Consider the following 20,965-nt stretch of genomic DNA (forward strand, 5'->3'; position numbering starts at 1 on the left):
CAGATTAAGTTACCAGCGTCTTCACGTGCTGTCGGAAATATGCCGATTCTACATCTATCGTAGAGATAACGCCCCAACATTACTCTCGAGTCTCTGTATGCGATCGTGTAAACGTGTCAAGAGGAAGCAGACTTGTTGCAAAGACTTGTATGATACTAATTTACAACTGCATTTTTATTTTTTGACAATAGTTTCCCCCGCACTCCCCCAATATGTCAGACACATTCTCTTAATCATCGTGTCACCACAGACAGTTTTGTTTCCAAGGTTTCCTCTCTTGTCACATCTTTACAAACAGCGTATTTCACCGCCTTTAAAGGTACAATTGTTACAAGTTGGCTCAAGAATTTAGAGAAGGCGGGACTCTCGCAGGAACACCTAAAGGCACCACCGCGCTGGAATGGAATGCAACTGGAAGACACTTCAATTTAACATTTCTGGTAGTCACCTCCTCTTCAAACTCATATTTATCTCATGTAAAAGACATCTCACCCCAAAAAAGAGAATTAACATTATTCCTGAATCCCATTTGACAGCAAATCTACTGCTCTTTGTCTTTATAACCAACTTGTTGTACCATTAGCCTTTTAATACTAATGTTTGAGTTACAGTAGATCAGCAGTCCAATACTGTAAAATATTTAACTCTTCAGTGTCTGCTCAGGATATAGTATTATCCTCTCTCACTCATCAAAACAGGCATTTCAATGTTGAAGCTTCACACAGCCTTCTTCAATAATATATTCTGTATTCTATTTACTGTGTTTTAGCTTCTTGGTGAGAACAAAGTAACAAAGAAAGAAACAAGGAGCATTGTACAGTATAAAAGTATTACAAAATATTTATTTTCATAGAAAATGAATCCGACAATGAACAAATGATATCACAACATTACTGAATACAACACAGAATCAGTGAGCAGCTCACACAGTTGAAGAGTTCACTTGCTGATTTTGAGAGCAGTTAAGCAAGAGTGTTTTAAGGATTTTATTAAATCCTCTGAGGTGTATTTATGCGTTAGCACACTGTTTCACGTGATGATCAACTTCATGGATGACTTTTCACACACCCTTGGTAAGACGTTTCAGCTGTCTTTTGTCTTCGACTTGAGGAAGGGCTTATGCAGCACATCATAGAGTCTCTTTGCCTGCAAACACAAAATGTCATCATAGTCATTACAGAAATGTTCCCTCTACCTTCTGTGCATTCATATAGTGATGTGTATTTTGACTCACTTTTTGTGGCCCAAGACCTGGACAGAGAACCAAGTCCTCCTTGGAGGCACTGATGATTCCGTCTACAGACTATAAAATAAGCACAAAATTCATCATCATTGTGGATATGTCTGTGCATATAAGATGTTTATATTATAGGATCAATCTGAAGGTGAATGTTCCCTGTAGCTGTACTCACTGAAAAAGTGGACAGCAGGGTAATGGCATCGGTCTTGTTTATGGATTTCACAGTGGTCAGGGAATCTGTAACCTTAAAACACACCAATCTAATCAGAACTGCATTGTTTAAAGACTGAAAAAACATTTTGGAGCATACTCTAATAGCAGATAAATGTCCTTTACATTCAAAGTGGCTGGATCTTTGCAGTCAATCACATTACAATGTTGTGCGTAGCTTGAGAATGGCAAAATTATGTAATTTGAAATAGCAGGGGAACTTACAACCTTTCAATAGAAAAGGATGAATCCACTCACCTTTGACAGATAGTCTTTTTCAACTTGCTCCTTCAGAAGGTCTGCTGGTTTGTTTTCATATGACTTATATGTTTCCAGGTAACGCCCTGCCTCCTCTGGACTGTCAAATCAACATGAAGAAACTATTAGATATGTTCATTTACATTTTGGTTTATTATCAGGCACAATGTTCCTGACAAACAGGACCAGAATAAAACACATAAAATCATATTTAACGGACTTTATCTTCTGATAATACACTTTGAGGTTGCAAAGCAGCAGGATCTTGTTCGCATGGAGAAGTAAAGATTTAAAACTGATTCTTTCATGCCTGTGTCCCGTCACAGTCAGTCAGTCTTGGCAATCAGTTGCAGGTTTTACCTCCAAGCCAAGATGAGAGTGCAGTCAGCCATGATGCAGATGCGAGCCAGCTCCTTCAATGCATGATGAGGATCTTTCTGTGAGGAAACACTAGATTAAATCTTAATTCATAAATGGAATTTTGATACCATTATTATATATATATATATATATATATATATATATATATATATATATATATATATATATATATATATATATATATATATATATATATATATATATAAATAAATATATGCACATAGAGATGTCCTTCTTATTAATGTTTCTTATTTTAATCACATCTAATCATTTTTCATCCAGAATCTAATATCATTAAACTCTGGCATTAACATTTTCCTATAAAACTGACTCCAGCTTAAGACTTAAATTACATGACTATTAGTGAAACTAGCTCAACTGAAGAAGGATTTACTTTACAAATTAAACATTCTGAATGGATGGCTTCAATTCTATCTTTTTTTGAGCAGTTTAGTGTTTTGTATGGGCTGTTCATTTAGTCAAACATAGCGTGGCAACACTCAATAATCATTGTCCATATTTTGTGATAGAAATTGAGATGTAATGTATGAATCTATTATTTTTTTATTTAATTTAAAAATTGCATTAAATCACTGAATATGCTGTTTTATTTCATAATAATTAAAATCAGACTTAGAAAATGGATCAACAGCTTTTGCCCTAGGGGCTTCCATACATACCATTTTACAATACACTAGGTGCTTGCTTTTGCCCTTAATACACCATTAAGTTTCAGTATAAAAGGTCATATTTTTACTTACCACATCTACCTGTACCAGTATCACTCGCAGGGTGAAAGTCTGTCCAAGCAACTTGAGACGGTCGTGGATGTAGTTTGGATTGAGATTGTGGTACCTCAGACTTTAAGTGAGGCCCCAAGCCAACAACACACCAAAACAAGACAGGAGAAAAAAAATACATGAGAGAAGTGCATAGCTGCTCTTCAACATCAAACATTATCTAAAAGATCAACACACGCTCTTAGACAACAGGAAGAAATGTAAAAAACAAAGCATGCATCATTTGCCTCTAAAATGTATACACAATAAAGGGCTCAATAATTTTGAGGCACAGAATCCCACCTGAGGAAGAGAGCACAAGTTGTCTGGCCCAAGACATAGTCTGGTACAACATCTCCGAACTCCCATGGGACACTCCTCACAAACTTCAGAATGGGATTTCCCCTCTGAATAATGTATAAAAAAAAATCTGTGATGTGGTAACTGATAACTAAGCTAATAAGGACACACATTGACAGCGTTATGACTCCATGGGGAATAGCATCAGCAAACTAATCTACCTTGTACTGTGAGTGGGGATACATGTGTAGAGAAGGGATGTGTGGATATAGTGCATTAGTGGTGTATTATTTTAATGCATACCTGCCGAGGACTGACAATAATGCTGCTCCCAGACCCCACTGGTTTTGGACCGAAGTTGAGGCTCAAATCTGACCTCTGACAGTTTCCGTCTTTCTGATCTGTGCCAGCCACCTGAGTCTCCTCACTCTTCTCAACACCTTCAGATCCATCTTCAGTACATTTGGCAGAGTCCTGAAGTGTTTCACAACCTCCCGGGGCAGACGACACTGAAAGTGGCTCACTTTTCGAGGGAGCCTCTCTGTCAAGGAGTGAACCCACATTGCTTTTACTCTGAACGATGAATTCTGCGTAGGACAGGGGCGCAGAAGCAGTCTTTGCCGAAGATGAAGCTGAGGTGTTTTCTCCTCCCCTGGATGAAGACTGAAAGTGCGACTTTGGCTGGAATACAATCACATTAAAATCGTACATCAGAGCCGAGAATCATGAAGTGAATTACATCAACAATCACGTTAAAGTAAACTATTTTGTCCAAAACGTTGTGTTGTGAAGCTGAAATGTACCAGCTGGAATGCTAGCTAGCATTAGCTAGCCAATTCCTAGCCGCTACAGATATATTGGCGTTAATTCTGGAAAATACCGACCGGTGTTCTTTCTTTGGTGAAAGCGGAGTCGTCCAGGTTGATGTTAAACCTCTTCTTCATGTTTTTTTAACAGCTGAAGATTTCTCAAACAAACACATGCCACTAACTACATGGACTTTCTTTTATCAGCTCCCTCTCTCGCACACTGACAGGTTTAGCTACAGCAACAACATTACGACTTCCGATCCGAATCCTTCAAAATAAAAGCACAGTTATCACAACTATTAACTGAGTAGGAAAGTTAAATGATTAAATCATACTTTTCTCTGATGTTTAACTTCATTCTCACGCTACCATTTAGCCATATGAGATTAAAAAAAGAGCCTGAAATTCAGACTAAACTAAACATTTTGCTGATGATGTATGAGCAGTTTCTGTCCAGTGGAAGGCTGGTTCCCTGGAAGCTCATTTGAGCCTGTTAAAGACAGAAAAAAGAAGAAGTTAAGAAATTAAGCTTTGAGGGGGAGCTCATAATTAAGAGATATAAAGTCAAAATTTATGACCTTAAAGTAATAATTTTGAGATAAATAGTTATATTATGAAATGGATGAGGTTGAAACTATGTGATAAAAGTCATAATTATGGGAGAAAGCAAAGTCAACATTTATTAGATTTTTTTATTTCATAATTGTGAAATTGTGTATTGATCTGGAAAAGATGTTGTACTCTGTATTTACAAATCAAAATATTCAAATGTATTCAGTTCAGTTAAGGGAACTTGGGACTCAGCTACTATAGAAGCCTTGAAGGCTGGTTAACAAAAGAAATGCAATTTAAAAAAAAACTTGAATTATCCTGTCAATAAATGTTTTCACCTGTTATTAAGTATATACACAGTAAGGGAATAAAATTAAGAACAGACATATATAATGGATCAACAGCATTGTCTCTTATGATGAGTGACTTTGGGCATGTTTTTTGTAAAGTCGCTTATAAATATTGGTAGTTGCAGGTTGCTGGTTTTTTGGGCTTGTTAAAGTGTTCCTCTTCCTATTGTATTGTATATCATATTGTTTTGAAGTCTTGGAACAAAAACAAAAAAGGATCATAACATGTAAAAACCGTAATACAGTGATACGATGCAATACATTTCTGGATTCAGGGTGATATTTGTGTGTGTGTGTGTGTGTGTGTGTGTGCAAAGTGTAATAATCTCTCTTTTATTTTAATTTTTTTTTTTTACCATGACCAGAGAGGTCACTTGTTTTGGGCTTGTCTTCATATGCTCTCTTGCTTATTTCTCTTGCTATATCTGGCAACACTGGCCTTGAGAAACGTGTACTTTTTAAGGCAATTGTGGTCTAATATGCAGATTACTCAAGTGCAATGTGTAAACTCAAAACCTAGAATGGACACCATGGAATCAAATTATACTTCATAAAACTTTTGAAATTAATGATACATGGTTTGCTCAGTAAGGGAGAAGGAGCAGATGAAAGGATGTTAAAACGTGTTAGGTAAAGGTAACTATGACAACTGAGTGCCAAAATGATAGGTGCTGTCAAACACATCTCTTCAAGCTAAAACAAGAATAACACATTTTGTCCTGATGTTTCTGAGTAAAAGCACTAAATACTGCTTTTATATGGCACATTCTTCCCTTTCCACACCAAAGTCAATAATCACTAAATTTTAAATGTTTGCAACTTCAAACCAAACTCGTGGTCTTCCTAAATTTGGGAAATTTTTTCTCTAGTAATAATCAAATCAGATTATTGTTCCTGCTAAAAAAAAATATAAACCTGTGTATTTGATGCATGATGTTACAGCAACATCACGCAGGGTCAAGCAACGGTTTTTTTTCTTCCTGTTAGTTAGTTAGTTAGTTAGCTGGTTAGCTAGTTAGTATTCATCCTGAGGTTTTTGATACGTTTGCTACCATGGAGCATTGAGTTGCCTAGGAAACAGTGACGCCGCCATTCAAACCGCGAAGCATGGCATGTTGGGATACATTTTCTCATCATGGCGGATCAGTCAGTTGGCTAATGTGAACGACTAGCATATTCAGCGATTATTTGGTTTCTCAAATTGCAGGACTACAGCCAGCTGGCTTTTTCTACACGGGGACTGCAGCCGTCGAACAGAAACTGGGTAAATATATGCTACATAATCTACAGCTGCGACCAGCGAATGAATTTACTTTGTTGGAACAAGTGGCAGCTAGCTTAAATGTCCTAGCGAACTAGCTAACAGCGTGCTAAGATAGCTAGCGGCAATGTCCGAGCTGAGGAACGAGTTGGCAGGAGATCGGCGCCTAGGCCGCGGTGTGCAGGCAGCGTGTTTGTCTCTTCCAGCGTATACTTTGTCCAAATGGTAAGCATGCACAAGAATTTAAGTTTGGTGGATTACTAGTTTTTTTTAAAAGCTCAGTCATTGTTGAACTTCAGCTATTGTTAGCTAACCTAGCTTCAGTGATGTGTGAATGAATGTTACCGCTGGTTACGGCAGTGCAGGCCCTACAGTTATTAGCGTTACCTAACGTGTTGATGTACTGTCTGTTGCTGCTTTAAACTTTGTTCTCTTTGCGGTTCAAGTATCCGTGCAGCTTTGACCTATGTGTGAATAATTGCGTTGTTGTGCAACATAACACGACGACACCATGTATTGGGAATAGACGGGCTAACGTAATGTCGCTATTTGAAATCTAAAATAACATGTTGGCAACGGCATCTCCTATGGCTAGCTTTAGCATCTACTGAAGCGGCAATGTACAATAACTCTGCAGAGGTTTGGCTACAAAACCTCGAATTTTGGCACCGTAGGATTTTAGTATCTTTGGTTTTGTATGTATTAATGTTGTTTTTTGGTGTAAATTTCTTTTGCAAATAAGTATGGGCGTTTTTGCGTAGACTGAGATTGTGGTTTCAGCTGCCAATGTTTGTGAGTGGCGGTGCTTCCCACATATTATATACAAAATGTCACGACTAATGTTGGCTCTATTAAAGCTCTGTGATCGTAGGAAAAGTCCTCTCTTCAGTCTGTTTCAAAAGTTTGGTCTACATTCTAATTTTTTAACCTGTTATAAAAAATATAGATGTATGCACAGGACAGGCTTAAGGATTAAGATTTTCTCAATAAGGTGCCTTTGAGAGACTGTTGGTCAATTCTGAATGAGGTTTTAAATCTGGTATGGTTATTACCTTCCACATGTAGATATTTACATACTGTGTTTGGTTAGTATTCCAGCTTCACTGTAGTCTTAGATGCTGCTTTTGTTGACTGAGGAGTCTGGTTGTTTGCGTGCCAGTGAACCAAGTGAAAAGTGTGTTTTAAAGACTGTGAAATCAAAAGCAAAGTTACTCAGTTATCTGGCCAGTGAGCTTGTCAGATTTTGATCTTTGTGTTGAGACATACTGTAGGGTTGAAACTTTTGTATTCAGATATGAGCTTTCTTTGTCTGCCAGCCAAACCATCTGTTTGACCAGAAAATTTAAGTTCCCATGATTCGACTATAGTACATATCAGAAAAACAAAATATCACTTATGCCAGAGGGTATTCTGCTCATATCAGTATTTATCACAGTGCATGTGAAGGACAGAGTGGGAACTAGACCAGGTTTGCTAGGGGCAGAATGGGGAGGGAGTACCTGGTTGTAATAAGTTTTATTCTGTTTTTATTTTATTTTATTTTATTTTTAGTATATATTTTGTGCTGAACATCATGTCTGTACAAATCAAAAATGGATCAGTTCCAATCTTGTTCTTTTCTAGCCTTCAATGTTGTATTTGATAACAGGAGGGGCATAGACAGCACTCAAAGACAGCAGACTTGCAATAAATCCTACTTTCATGAAATTTGTAATGCTCAGATTTTTTCAAATTGTTCTAGAAAGGTATTGATTCAGCTTCATGTTCATTCTGGAGATCTTAGTTTGTGTTACTCTTGCTTATCCTGAGAGGTGCCTCTAATATGTTGTCCACCACATTTATAAATACTAGTTGGCAGAATGTCTATCCAGCTATTTTGCTCCTGACCTGGGGAACCAGTTTTAGAAAGTTCTTCTGTACCCATCCAAACATCATTTGGGATAATGTTAAAAGTCCAGTATTCCTCCGGTTAGGGCACAGCTCCGCTTTGTTTTCAATTATAGTATGTTGGCACGAAAAGAAAACACCTGTGACCCTGTGTATGTTTTGTGAGGTTTCTTACTAAGCAATGCATTTCTCCTTATTGTTACTTTTAAAAGACAGTGTTGAGCATGCTCAAAGTGCATGCTGTTCAATCAGTTTTGTTGTATTGATACATTGATGTTGTGATGCTGTAACTCAACTGAATCTATCAAGGAGAAATTTAAAAGAGAGCTGTAAATGTCCCATTCTCTCATTGGTTGTACTTGACAACACATTCTTGAGCCTGACCGGTGAATGTGATGATACAGCACTTGAGCCAATCCACTGGCTATTTGAGGCAGTGCTACAGAGCTGGACCCTGGCATTGGTTGTTTGGCAGTACTATCCCATGCTCTAAAGCAGGGGACACTAACACGGTGCCTGCGTGCACCAGGTAGCCCCCTAAGACCACATGAGTGGCCTGTTCTAAAAAGGCCTGTTCTAAAAATGAAAATTGAATATTGATATTATCTCTTGGTAATTATTGCGAGAAATCATAACCATGATCAGTGTCTTCACATAGATGAGTATCATTAATCATTAATAATCATATATAACTAAAGGCAAACTGAACAAATTTGTTATTTTAGAAAAGTGTATCAAACTGGTAGCCCTTTGTATGACTCAGTACCCATGAAGTAGCTCTCAGTTTCAAAAAGGTTGGTGACCCCTGCTCTAAAGCTGTAGTGGAAATGCATTTAACTGCGGCTTGGCATGGCAACTGTTGGGGCTGTATTCTTTGTTGTTTAAGTTACAATACCTTTTTTTCCCTGTTGTCAGTGTTGAGTGAGAGAGCAGCACACCAGTGAAGTTAAGAGGGCCTTTACAAAACCAGCAGTACCGGCACAATGGAATGTGCAGTGGATATCCCCTCAGGTGAGTGATGAATCGGAAACGAAGAGGTCTCTCATTACGTTTCCAACCATTTATTTTTGTTTTATTAAACTGATGTTTTACTGATGGTTGAAGTTTTAGCCTCTATATTAGAAAAGTACATAGTTGTCCTGAAAATATTTAAAACATAGAAGTTACATCTAGCCATGTTCATAACTTGTATGGTATCAAATGCTGCATTGTCAACTTGAAAGGCTAACCAATACATGTCAAATTTCACTTAGCCATACGTCACTCTTTGTGTACATTGAACAGTTTAGATGTTTTCGGGAACAGTGTACAGTAAATTGAAATTTTGAGTCTCTCCAGCCCCCCATGACTTATCAGTCAACTCTAGAAATTACTTGCTCCAGGTTTTGTACATGTAATGGATTTGTCATATACTTATCTTATCTGAAATATTGACTGCTGGGTACAGGTGAGGATGAGGCACCAGAGAAAGATGACATGAATGCCAAGGAAGAGAATGAGCCACCCCACAAGAAAAACAAGAAGCACAGAAAACACAAGAGCAAGAAGAAGAAGAGGAAGAGGAAGGGGGAAAAGGAGAGCAGTTCAGAATCAGGTGCTGAGTCGGATGTAGAGCCACCACCTCCACCGAGACCTGTTCGAACCACCAGGGCCAGGTAACAAGCACTTTAAATTGAAATAAGCTGTATAAACTAAATGTATTGTTGTCTGAGACCTGATAAATGTATACTATCACTGCATAAATGTCTACACCTTATAACACTCAAGTTAACATACAAAATGAAGTCAATAATGGATAGCACATCTTTGTTTTAATAATTTACTACCATTTTTTTTGTCAACATTTCATATCTCTTGCAAGTTATATTCAGGCTGTTGCCACATATTGGAAGACAAACAAAAAGCAGAGAATGAGTCTCTGTAATGTTGGTGGGTTTTATGTCAATTGATCTACATACGGAAAAGTAAATGTAGTGTAGAATATGCGGTGTGTGAAAGACCTGGACATCAAAACAAATGTAGAAGTCCATGTTGTGGTCTAGAACATGGTGTGAAATCCAAATATGTAGAGAGATTTGTCTGAGAAAAGCCAACATTTCCAGTTTCCATGTTCATACCTAAATAAAATTGTCTGCCGCACCCAAAATTGAAAAGTGACCTACTTGAGTTTTGATTGTGGAAAGGGACCTAAGTTTTCATATATTTACAAGAAAAAATGATAATTTATGTGAAAACTTTTGTTTGTACTTAAATTGCCTTTGCAGTGCAAGACTGGCAGCAGCTGCAGGAGCTGGAGACCATGATGTGTTACAGGAAGATAGCAAAAGGGATGTAATTACAGGTAGGAGATCCTCAGACAAAAACCCAATTCATCTTTCATTTGAAAGCAATGATTTAATTCCCCTGGTGATTTTTGATAAATCATCTCTTCACCTCTCAGATCGTGGGGACACAGAAGCTGATGCAAAGTCCAAAAAACACAAAAGACATGCTGCCAAGAAGAAGAAGAAGAAAAAGAAGAAAGATGAAAAGCAGGAGAAGAAATCCCCATCTCGCTCCCCATCAGAAAGCAGCTCAGCTTCAGGTTCTGAATCTGAAGGTGAAGGAGGTAAAGGGGCTGGTGATGCCAAATACTCTGTAGCTGCAGCATCTGATCTGCAAGAGCCAGTGTCCAAACTAGTTCCAAAAAGCAAACGAGGGGAAGAGAAAGGGGTTCCTAACCTTATACAGAAACCAGAATTGCTTGGAGTGAAGAAAGAGGAGATATCCGATATGGATGTGTCCCCATCTGGAGGGAAGGGCGGTAACACCAATGGATCAGAAAAAGATATAAGTATGCCCTCTGCAGGCCAGGATATAATAACACAGACGGCAACAGTTTTGGTTAAAACAGAAGGTGGTCATGCTGATGGTGCATTCAGCCTTGCCCAGGAACTCCCTGACATCATCCCTAAACAGGATGGCGCTACCCCAAGAGATGACCCAGGCCTGAAAGACCAGGCCAATTCAGTTCAGATGGCAAAGGTCAAGGAACAAGATTCTTCCAGGTCTAGGTCTCCTTCCCCCTCCAGGGACGCAGTAATTAAGAGGTCTGGATCAAGTCATAGCCTTTCACCAACAGCAAGTCCTGGTAGACAGCAGTCTGATGTTCAAACAGCCGCACCAGCTATGAAAGAGGGATCAAGAGCCCTTTCTAGGTCAGCATCAAAGGGAAAAGGTTCTACAACTCCTCTAAAAAGTCGGCAGCTGTCCCGCTCCCTTTCCCGCTCTCAGTCCCCTAAATCTCGGAGGAAGTCACTCTCCACATCCCCAAAGTCTCCAATGAGAGCTAGCTGCCAGTCCCGGTCTACCTCTCGCTCGCTCACCCCCAAGAAAAAGGTGTCAAAGCCTCCAAAGAAATCCAAGTCTCCTAAACGTCGGAGGAGTTCATCGTCTGTTTCCCCAAAACGGCAAAGAAGCTCCCACTCTCCCAAAAGAAAGGTGTCACGTTCCCCTAAACGCAGTGGCCGCAGGTCCCCGTCTCTATCTCGGTCTCCCAGGAGAAGTAGAAGGTCAGAGTCACGTCCCCGTGGAGGCACAAGGCGCTCCAGGACCCGCTCACCTAGACGAGGTGGCAGGCATTCACGGTCACGTTCAATCACTCGAAACCGTCGTTCCCACTCTAGATCTCGACGCCCTGTTCGTCGCTCCAGAACGCGGTCACCCGCTAGGCGTACAGGAGGCAGACGCTCCAGGAGTCGATCCATGTCTCGACGTAGGAGGTCACCCCCTCCCAGATCCCGCCGGTCACGCTCCAGGTCGATCCGCAGGAGCAGGCGAACTCGATCACGTTCCATTGTAGTCCTTAAGCGTAATCGTCGCTCCAGATCCAAGAGTCCCCGCAAACGGACCAAATCCAGGACCCCTCCGCCAAGACGGCGGTCTACATCAAGGTCACCAGTCAGAAGGCGATCTCGGTCCCCTGCTAGGAGAAATCGTTCTCCACCAAAGTCGGGAAAACGCTCCAAATCCCGTTCTTTGTCTCGCAGGCGTCGGTCAAAGACACATTCACCACTTCCTGGCAAGAGGAGGTCCAAATCTCCTAGGAGGAAAGGAAGGAGGTCAAAGTCTAAATCTGTCTCTGCGGGCTTGAATAGATCCAAGTCCAGGTCTGAGTCCAGTGATGCGCGGTCTGAGAGCTCCTCTCCAGCCAGATCCACATCTTCCTCTCCTGTCAAAGAGAAGAAGCCTTCCCCTCTTAAGGCAGAGCAAACAGCTGGTGGGAAGGCAGCTGGAGAAAGTGGCGGAATGCCAACTACAGCAGGTCAGACATTTTTTCATTTATTGCAAACTACTGTTTCATAAATTGTTTTCATTCCCAAAGTAGCTGTATCTGGTCAGATATCAAGAAATTAGCAAAACTCAACTTTGTATTCTCTCTTCTCTAACTGGTCATTGTGAATTGTGTCACTGTGGCCCTGAAATTACCTATCTTTATGCCTTGTCATTTAATATGTACCATGCAGGTGGATGGAAACCCGTGCCCTCAGCAGCTGCCCCCAGCCCTCCTGCCGGAAGCTCCTCAGAGAAGTTGCAGGCCCAGACACTTGCTCCCAAAAATGATAAGGAACAGAGGGAGCGTGCCAGTTCATCCAATGAACGAGAGGTTTCCAGGTCCCGGTCCGGCTCCAGAGAACCTGGCACTAGCCCAGAAAGGTCAGATTGTTCAGAAGGCTCCGATGAAGAAGAGGATTCTTCCTCTCCGGTTAAAACCATCCCCACTCTCCTCAGCTCCACAGTGGAGAAGTCGAAGTCACGCTCACCTCCAGATCGCAGGAAGCTTTCGCGCTCAACTTCATCACCTCGACGATCTACATCCAAGTCTGCATCTAGAAAGAAGCAGTCAAGGTGTGTTGGGTGTCTGAATTGCTTACTTAAAAGATATTATAGACCTGATGAAACGGGGACTTCAAAATCATCAAATGGCTGGACCCAGTGATCAAATTGTGCTGCTCTAGAGGTGTAATGAAAAAGTCAGTATTGTGAATTATTTTGCATATATTTTAATTATTCATGAAATATTTCATTTACCTTTCCTTAGGTCCAAGTCTCCAGTGAGGAAAAGAGAGTCTGTCTCTCCATCAGAAAGAAAGAAGCGACGGTCTAAATCCCGGAGTCCTGCCCGACGGCGGAGGTCACGCTCCCCCGCAAGGCGTAAGCCATCCAAGTCACGAACTAGAACCCGTCGGTCCAAGTCCCGCTCTCCAACCCGCAAGAGGCGATCCCGTTCACCTAATGCCCGTGTGAGGAGGAGATCCAAGTCCACAGACAGAAGCAAGCGATCCAAGAGCCGCTCCACAGGCCGGAGAAAAAGGTCCAGGTCGGGAGATAGAAGCAGGCGATCAAGGTCTCGTTCTTCTGATCGCAGGCGCAGGTCTAGATCAAGGGGTCGAGGAAGGCGGCCTGCGTTTCGCAGCCGTTCGTTTGATAGACGTGACCGGTGGAAAAGGGAACCTAGCCACTCTCCAGTTCTCATTCTTCGCAAACAGCGCCGCTCAGGTTCCCGGACACGACGCAGCAACAGCAAGACTCCACCACGACTCACTGAACTGGGTAAAACATTTTGACTGTAACTACTGACAATCATACATAGAAGACAACTTTCATTCACATTTGTGATGTTTTTCTCAATGTTATACTTTGTCCCCTCTCTTCTCCTTGATGACGCATTAACTCTTCCTATGCCTCTGTCGTTTCTTTTCTCAGATAAGGATCAGTTACTGGAGATAGCCAAAGCTAATGCTGCTGCCATGTGTGCTAAGGCAGGGGTGCCCATTCCTGAGAGTCTTCGACCGAAAGCCATCCTCCAGCTCCCTCTGCCTACTCCATCTCCTGCGCCCCTTTCCTTACCTCTACCTTTACCTCTCCCAATGGGTATGGGGATGCCCAACATGCCGAATATGCCCAACATGGGTCCAATGGGGTTACCCAATATTCCGGGAATGCCCAGCATGTCGAACATCACCATGAGTGCCGCTATGGCCAGTATGACAGCAGCTACTATGACAGCTGCTTTGACCAACATGGGTGCCCTGGCTGCCATGCCTCCCCTTGCCCCACTTCCTACCATCACTAACAAGCCTCCCCCGTGCCTCGCCCCTCCAACGCCAACCCTTAACCTGGACCACATCGAGGAAGCAAAGCGGAAGGTCACTCAGCAAGCAAACATTCACACCATCAAGGAGCTTACCGAGGTGAACCAGGGGGTTTGAGGAGTGATAATACAATTAATATACCTGTTTGCACGATGAATGTTTCAGTGCGAGTAATGTAAACTCAAAGTAACTGATATTTTTTCTGTGTTTTTGTAGAAGTGTAAGATGATCGCAAATAGCAAGGAGGAGATGGCCATTGCTAAACCCCATGTCTCAGATGATGAAAGCTAAAACCAACAAGCCCCAATGGTAAGATTTTCTTACTTATGTGACGTATCAGTCCCTCTTAATTGTCTTTATTACCCTTTCTCTTTGACATAGTATTCTCACTGTTGCCTCTTTTTTTTCAGTCACACATTTCTCCTTCCTACATGGTACATTAATATTTAAGATTAAGTAATTTATCTGTGACACATTAAAATAAAATCATCCCATTCATTGTTTTAGAAGGGGTTTTCTTTTACCAGTTAAATTTTCACATTTATTTTCACCCTTCCAAAGACCCTCAGCAATGCTTTGCCTGAGGGTCATTTAATCTAATACTTGAAATAATTATGGTTACAGTAGACCTGTTACTGTAGAGTTCAGTATTACTATGGCTGTGAATTGTCATTGTTATTTTTATGATAGTTACAGCCACTTTCTGAACTTATCATGATAACTGTGTTCTAAGGATTTTGGATGCGTGGGGTGAACTATTTCTTAGCTGAAGCCAACAATGGGACAAAATAAATGTAAAGAGAGACATAATGGAGCTGTATATTTTCCTGCTTTTTTGTCCTTTGCCAATCACTCCTAGGATCAAGATGTGTCTGTGGTTTGATTTAGAGGCACCGATTTTTGGTCTTGGAAATTAAATGAAAGGTTATGGAGAAGTCATGGAAAACTATTACTAAAAAAGTGTACGGACACTGAGACAATTATTAATGTGCTGACACTGAATTGTTCCTCTGCACAATAAATAGACCTATTTACACTGAAACCTAACTTTCTTTTCTGTAGGCACTGATGGATGATTTTGTCTCTAATTACTACAAACAAATTAGAGAAATTCTCCAAACAAACTGACCTTTTCTCTTTCCATCTCCGACCACAGCCGCTCCCCTCAGTGGGTGGAAGAAAAAATGTAAAAAAAAAAAAGAAGACAAAAAAGAAAAAAATCTACAGGGAGACCTACCTTTCCCACAATTCCTCTTGGTACCCAGATCACCTGACTGAGCCTCTTAAACCACCAAGAAGAAGACCACCCTAGTTGTCATAGCTACAACATAGGAGCGCTGGCACCTGCCACTGCCCCACTCAGCTCCCCTGTTAGTTTCTGTTTGTGTGAAAGATAGAAAGACTGGCAAACTGTCGCCTGTGATACCACTGAGAAAACTGGACACGCTGACATGTGTGCACAGTTGTATGACTGTATAATGTGTGTGTGTGTGTGTGTGTGTGTGTGTGTGTGTGTGTGTGTGTGTGTGTGCGTCTCTGTGTGAATTGTGCGTGTTTTTGTATATAGTGACTTTCACCACCAACTCCTCAGTGTTGCTGCCAATTTAAGCAGCCACTGTTGTAAAGACTGAAGAGGAAACAAACCAAACTAACTAGTGGCGCAAGTGTTTTTGTAAAAGATTAGTTTCTCTAAATTTGTTTTACTTCTATGCTTTCTTAAAGGATTGTGTTAAGTGGAAACTTCTTCCTTGTTCTGCTGTATTTCCCTCGGTTATCTCCAGTCCCAGGTTTTATAAACTGATAACGCAGATGAAGTTTTGGTAGTAGTTTTCTCACATGTGATTTGTTTTCAGAGTGACCACATGTTGGAACAAGGTGGCAGATTTAAGTTTTTTGAAGGAAGGGAATAAGTTAATATATGGCTGCAAAAAGACGGTTTTGAATTTTGACTGTGACACGGACACGTAACTAAATTCAGTTAGTACTGCCCTGGGTATGACTTTTTTTCCATCTATTTTAAATGGCACCAAGCTCATGTTTGACCGGATTTTTCATTTGGGCTTTGTTGGGCTTTTTTTTTTTCTCTGACTTGGAAACATGTTTGCTGTAGATTTACTTGGTTATTTCATGTGCCACAGTTTTAACACCCATATACTTACATGCAGTGTTGTGTGTTTATATATGATAGAATTTAAGATGCACACAAACCATATACAAGTACATGCTGGTAATTTTAATTGGGTTGATGGTTATCTTGGAGAACCCAGATCTTCAGACCTGGGAACAGAACAAATCATGTTCCTGATATGAAACGAGGGATGAAAAATGCAATTTCTCTGAAACTTCACACTGTAAACGGCAGTATTACTATTGGTTTAGAAGAACATTTCTGTTTAACTGAGTGACTCAATACATGACAAACATTTGGCAATTCTAAAAAAAATTAGCTTCTGCTTTTGCCTTTCTGTTGCTGTTTACATTATTTAAACACAATTTATCTTGCTGGCTTTTTTAGAAAACACATTACACGTTGTGCTGGGGATGACAGATGACTTGTAGTGGTTTTAGAGTTGAATGAGAGAAGTTTAGTAAGCCCTGAACTGTGACATCGTCAAAGTTTTTGTGTATTAGACAATCAGGTCCTTTGTCTCAAGAAGGCTTTTTTGAAGAAAGAACTAAAACCACAATTAATTTACACTTCTTACAGCATTCTATTCAGATGGCAAATAGGAGAGATTTGTTATTGAAAGAATATGTAGTAATATGTAGTAATTGAACATAAACACCAACCCAACAAGCCCTTTTCATTTAATCCACTAATACATTTAGTACCTGCTTTATTTGTAAATGTTATTTTGTGAGCTGTGTTGGGGTAAACAAGATCAGTGATTCGCTAAATGCTTTCGTCCCGTTGGATAACTGAAGAACAAAGACGAAAATGGTGCTTTTGGGAAAACTGTCAGGGATGAGGTTTTTAAGGACTCTTGCACTCATAGCTCGTTTATTTTCATTAGAGAGGGAAATAGTCCTGGATCCATCCCACTGTGTCAACCTCTCCATGCCCAGGGCTGTTTAACTGTAGAATATAATCTGTAATGGTTTTGTCTGACTGTAACTATACTGACTCAATACCAAAAGTGTTGAACTGTTCAGTTGATTCCCTCAGATAGCCTTTAGCTATTTTAATGACAGGAAAAAGAAGAAAATGCATTTTAGGATTCCTTTTTTGTTTTTTGGTCACTTGAGTATGACATCGCTTGCTTTGTACATAAATGTGTTGATGATTATTAAAAACCTCAATGATCTGTATACTTGTGTCCTTCCTTTCTTTGCATTGCTGCACATTTCTGACTTGAAGATGTACTTAATATCTGCTTGAAATGCGGCAAGTATAGCTTAGGTGGGACTCAGAATTTTTATTGTGTGAAATTGTTTATTTTCGTAATATGCATATTATATATACAAACAAAAGTTCACATATTTTTATGTAAAGCACTATAATATATAATACTCTGTTGATTAGCATGCAGTTGATCAAACTGATATACTGTCCATAAAGGTGCAGTATGTAAGAATTTTGATTAAATAACAAACTTTTCAACAATGTGAAGAAATACAGTTTTTACTATGACATATATATTATGCTTAGGAGATACCCATAGACGTTAGCATGCTAACAAGCTAGCCCCATCTCGTCCTATTCCTAAGCTCCTGTTCAGGCAGTGTATCACCAACGCTCCAGTGCCCCAAGCTCATCACACGGACCGTGAAATGACCACTGAAAGATCTACTCATAATTCATAGTGGTTGTTTTCAAAAATGCCAGTGGAGACAAGTAAACATTATCTTAAAAACAGTCAGTTCCATCACAACTTAATGACACAAGTTGGTATATCTTTTTAAAATCATATATTAGAATATCAAATATAGTTATTTACAAAGCCAAAAAAACACAATCACATTACTTCAGTGGGCTTTACATTCTGTACAGTGAACGACACACCCAAGCTGTGTCTAAAAATCATAATGTGTATAAAAAAACACAACATGCCATCCCATGTTTTGGGAGAAGATCGGTCCAACCCAGGAAAGAACATCAATAGAATTTTAGTAAAAGGGCAGATTATGATGGACCCAGTTATTGACTTTTTCCCCCGCTTTGATGCTTTCACATTTGCAGAATAGAATATGTCAGAATTCTTATCTGAGACACAGATTTTTTTTTTCCTCCAAATTATAGTCGACATTGGTCGCACTAAGCTGACAAGTCTCCAGTTTCCTGCTCCAAACTCTCACCATGAGTCACACCCCTTTTCTAATTAAAGGGGAAATTACTTCAATTTGCAAGGAATCCACATGGAGTTGTAAAGGAGCTTTTGTACTGAGTGAGATAGTGCACGAGTTTCCTTTGTTTGAAATTAGACTGCAGTGCCTGGTGTGAATGGGGTCAGAGAATAAATGCTAAGTGAAATGACACCGGCCCAGTTGTGCATCGCTCAGCAGCGAGGAACCAGCTTTCAGATCTATAATGAAAGCCTTCTGCCCCAGCTGACTGTACAATTTATTGATCTGCAGGGCTGTGTGCTTGTGTGTGTGCAAGTTTGTCTGTTTGCCTGTGCAGAAGGAAGTTAAAGATGGGTAAAGATAAATGAGTGTTTTTATACGAGTATTAGAACAGAAGTGGGCTGATGCTAAAATGTCATTTTCCTTGGACAGTGGATAATTAGAATGTCCTTTCAGAAAATGTTTTAGGCTAAAAGACACCTGTAGTTATGAAACCTTCCTACAAGTGGTGCACTTTCCCTGTGTTTCCAGCGTGCTTCTATTGTGGAGATCAGACACTTAAATCAAGCAATTTTGGACTCGCTATCAACAAAGAGGGCCTTAGAACGCTGTAATGTACAAATCCAACAGACCGTCAAGGGAAAGTGGTAGAGAGAGTAAAGTGTAGACTTTGACACATTAAGCAAATTATTTTCAGTTAACAAGTTTTCTGATTTCCTCAGATGTCAAGCGAAGACGAGTGACCCAGGGCAGTCTTCATGAAGAAAGCTTAGAATGCTTTAATCTGTGGATTTACTCACTGAATTGGATAAAAAGGTTAAAAACTCCACAGTGAGAGTCTCCGCTTTAAAATACAAATCACTGTGGCGTACACTCAGATGAAAAATACAATCATTACCATAGTCATGGATTAAAGGCTTTGGACTGAACAGTGCAATGGATCCAATTCCCCGTTCAAATGAAATAAACACTTTAAGAGGAGGAAAAAATGCCGTAGTCCTTCTTGGTGTCTTAAAAAGGTGTCATGAGTAAAGTGACTCTTTCATTTGTTGGCTTTTTTTTAGTGGTGATTGAGAAACGTAAATTCTGCTGTCGAAACCTGGATAAGATGCAATTTAGTGCCTGTCACAAAATTTCAGCTTTTTTTTTTTTTTTTTTTTTTACAGATTTCAGATGTTATGTTCTATTTGGATTGAAGACAAGCAGTGAATTCAATTCTGGCCGTGCAACATATCTCTTCTTGCTCAAAATTATGTAAGATTACTGTTTGGTTTCATGCATGATTTGTGTCCGTAGCACTAGTACAGATGAAATGTTGTAGTAGTTTTATGCAGTATGTAAAAAAGTAGGAACTGTACAAAACGCACTGAGATGGGGAGGAATGCTGCCTTCCACAGCATCAATATTTTTATTGGACCGTTGCCGTAAAAATACCCATTATAATACCCCTGCATACATCTCTCCCTCCCTCCTACTGGCGAAGATACAGCCACTTAAATTTTGAACAAAGGGCCACTAAAGACGGATTTTCCAGAACAAAACAATGTATAGACTCATACGAAAGTACTCCCTTTAAATCATCATTTATGACCCACAAGAAGAATGTGAGGGTGTCTGTCTCTGCAGAGACCCTGCCCTTTGCCTGTATCACCTTATTTTCTTAGTATTTTGGTGAGTTTGAGAAGTGGTGTATAGCCCCAAGCCAAAAGCAATAAGAAGTTGGGACTATGTGAAAATGTAACAACCAGGTTACTTTGCTGTCTCCGTCTCTCACCTCTGCTCTCACTGTGTCATAAGGAGCTGCTGTGTGTCTGTTTGACTGAGGGCAGGGCGAGCTACGTGCACACGCGCAAACACACACACAGGCAGAGCAGAGAGGCAAATGGAGGGCGGGATACAGTGTGCACTTCGGCTGCATTCACACCATCAACACAAGTTGTGTGCAGGTGGCCATGTTTATTTGTGCATTAGAACATTACCACTGCCCCCCTTGCTTCAGTTTCTCTTCAGCTTGCTTGACCATTGCTGCTTCCCCTTTTTCTTTCTCGCCCATTGAGCTGGGGGGGAGGGGCCAATTTGAATGGTCTGTACACCTACAGCAACCAAAAGAAATCCTCTTAATTATGCCTTTTGAGGCGCCAAATGAGTGAGCTGTTTACAGACTGCTCATTGTGATTGGCAAAATAAATCCCCGTTAGCCTGCGTGACGCCAAAGAGCACCTTTATGAGCCGCAGTGCATACAAAAGCCACCTTATGTAAGTATTTGATTTTTTTTTTCATACAAGGGCTGAAATAAAAGATGTATTCGATTCTGCTCTGAGTCTCCAATATTGCCTTCTTAATGAATATGTGTCGGTCAGGGTTAGTTATCTCTAAAACTCTGCTGATATACTCTGGACCAAATATAGTCATTTCATTTGTGGACCGCAATGACATTAATCAGTAATTACGGTTACAGCCCTGCCCGCCAGTGTCCGCATGTGCGCTTGTTGACACGCAGCAGTCACGTTTGCATATAT

General features: G+C 40.3%; 2 protein-coding genes across 3 annotated transcripts; one reads left to right on the forward strand and one right to left on the reverse strand.

The window, feature by feature from the left end:
• Positions 1–820: 820 nt before the first annotated feature.
• On the reverse strand, positions 821–4,240 carry ercc1 (excision repair cross-complementation group 1). The gene is made up of 9 exons (XM_037109147.1): positions 4,053–4,240; positions 3,472–3,849; positions 3,172–3,275; positions 2,851–2,950; positions 2,069–2,145; positions 1,709–1,808; positions 1,413–1,484; positions 1,235–1,303; positions 821–1,146 (listed from the first exon to the last, which is right to left on the reverse strand). The coding sequence occupies exons 1-9, from the start codon at positions 4,110–4,112 to the stop codon at positions 1,084–1,086; spliced, it is 1,023 nt and encodes a 340-aa protein (XP_036965042.1). The 5' UTR covers positions 4,113–4,240; the 3' UTR covers positions 821–1,083.
• A 1,718-nt stretch (positions 4,241–5,958) lies between these two features.
• si:dkey-67c22.2 (uncharacterized protein LOC792544 homolog) lies at positions 5,959–17,470 on the forward strand. Of its 2 annotated transcripts, none has more exons than XM_037109146.1 (10): positions 5,959–6,143; positions 8,943–9,038; positions 9,475–9,682; positions 10,292–10,368; positions 10,468–12,330; positions 12,533–12,914; positions 13,108–13,619; positions 13,773–14,260; positions 14,378–14,470; positions 15,224–17,470. In XM_037109146.1, the coding sequence occupies exons 2-9, from the start codon at positions 9,011–9,013 to the stop codon at positions 14,450–14,452; spliced, it is 3,633 nt and encodes a 1,210-aa protein (XP_036965041.1). In that variant the 5' UTR covers positions 5,959–6,143; positions 8,943–9,010; the 3' UTR covers positions 14,453–14,470; positions 15,224–17,470. The 2 variants fall into 2 exon arrangements, with proteins under 2 accessions (XP_036965041.1, XP_036965038.1); XM_037109143.1 differs by having other exon boundaries at positions 5,960–6,143; positions 15,318–17,470.
• The last annotated feature ends 3,495 nt before the right edge of the window (positions 17,471–20,965 follow it).

This window comes from Acanthopagrus latus, chromosome 9 (genome assembly GCF_904848185.1).
Source record: "Acanthopagrus latus isolate v.2019 chromosome 9, fAcaLat1.1, whole genome shotgun sequence".
NCBI classification, from domain to species: Eukaryota; Metazoa; Chordata; class Actinopteri; order Spariformes; family Sparidae; genus Acanthopagrus; species Acanthopagrus latus.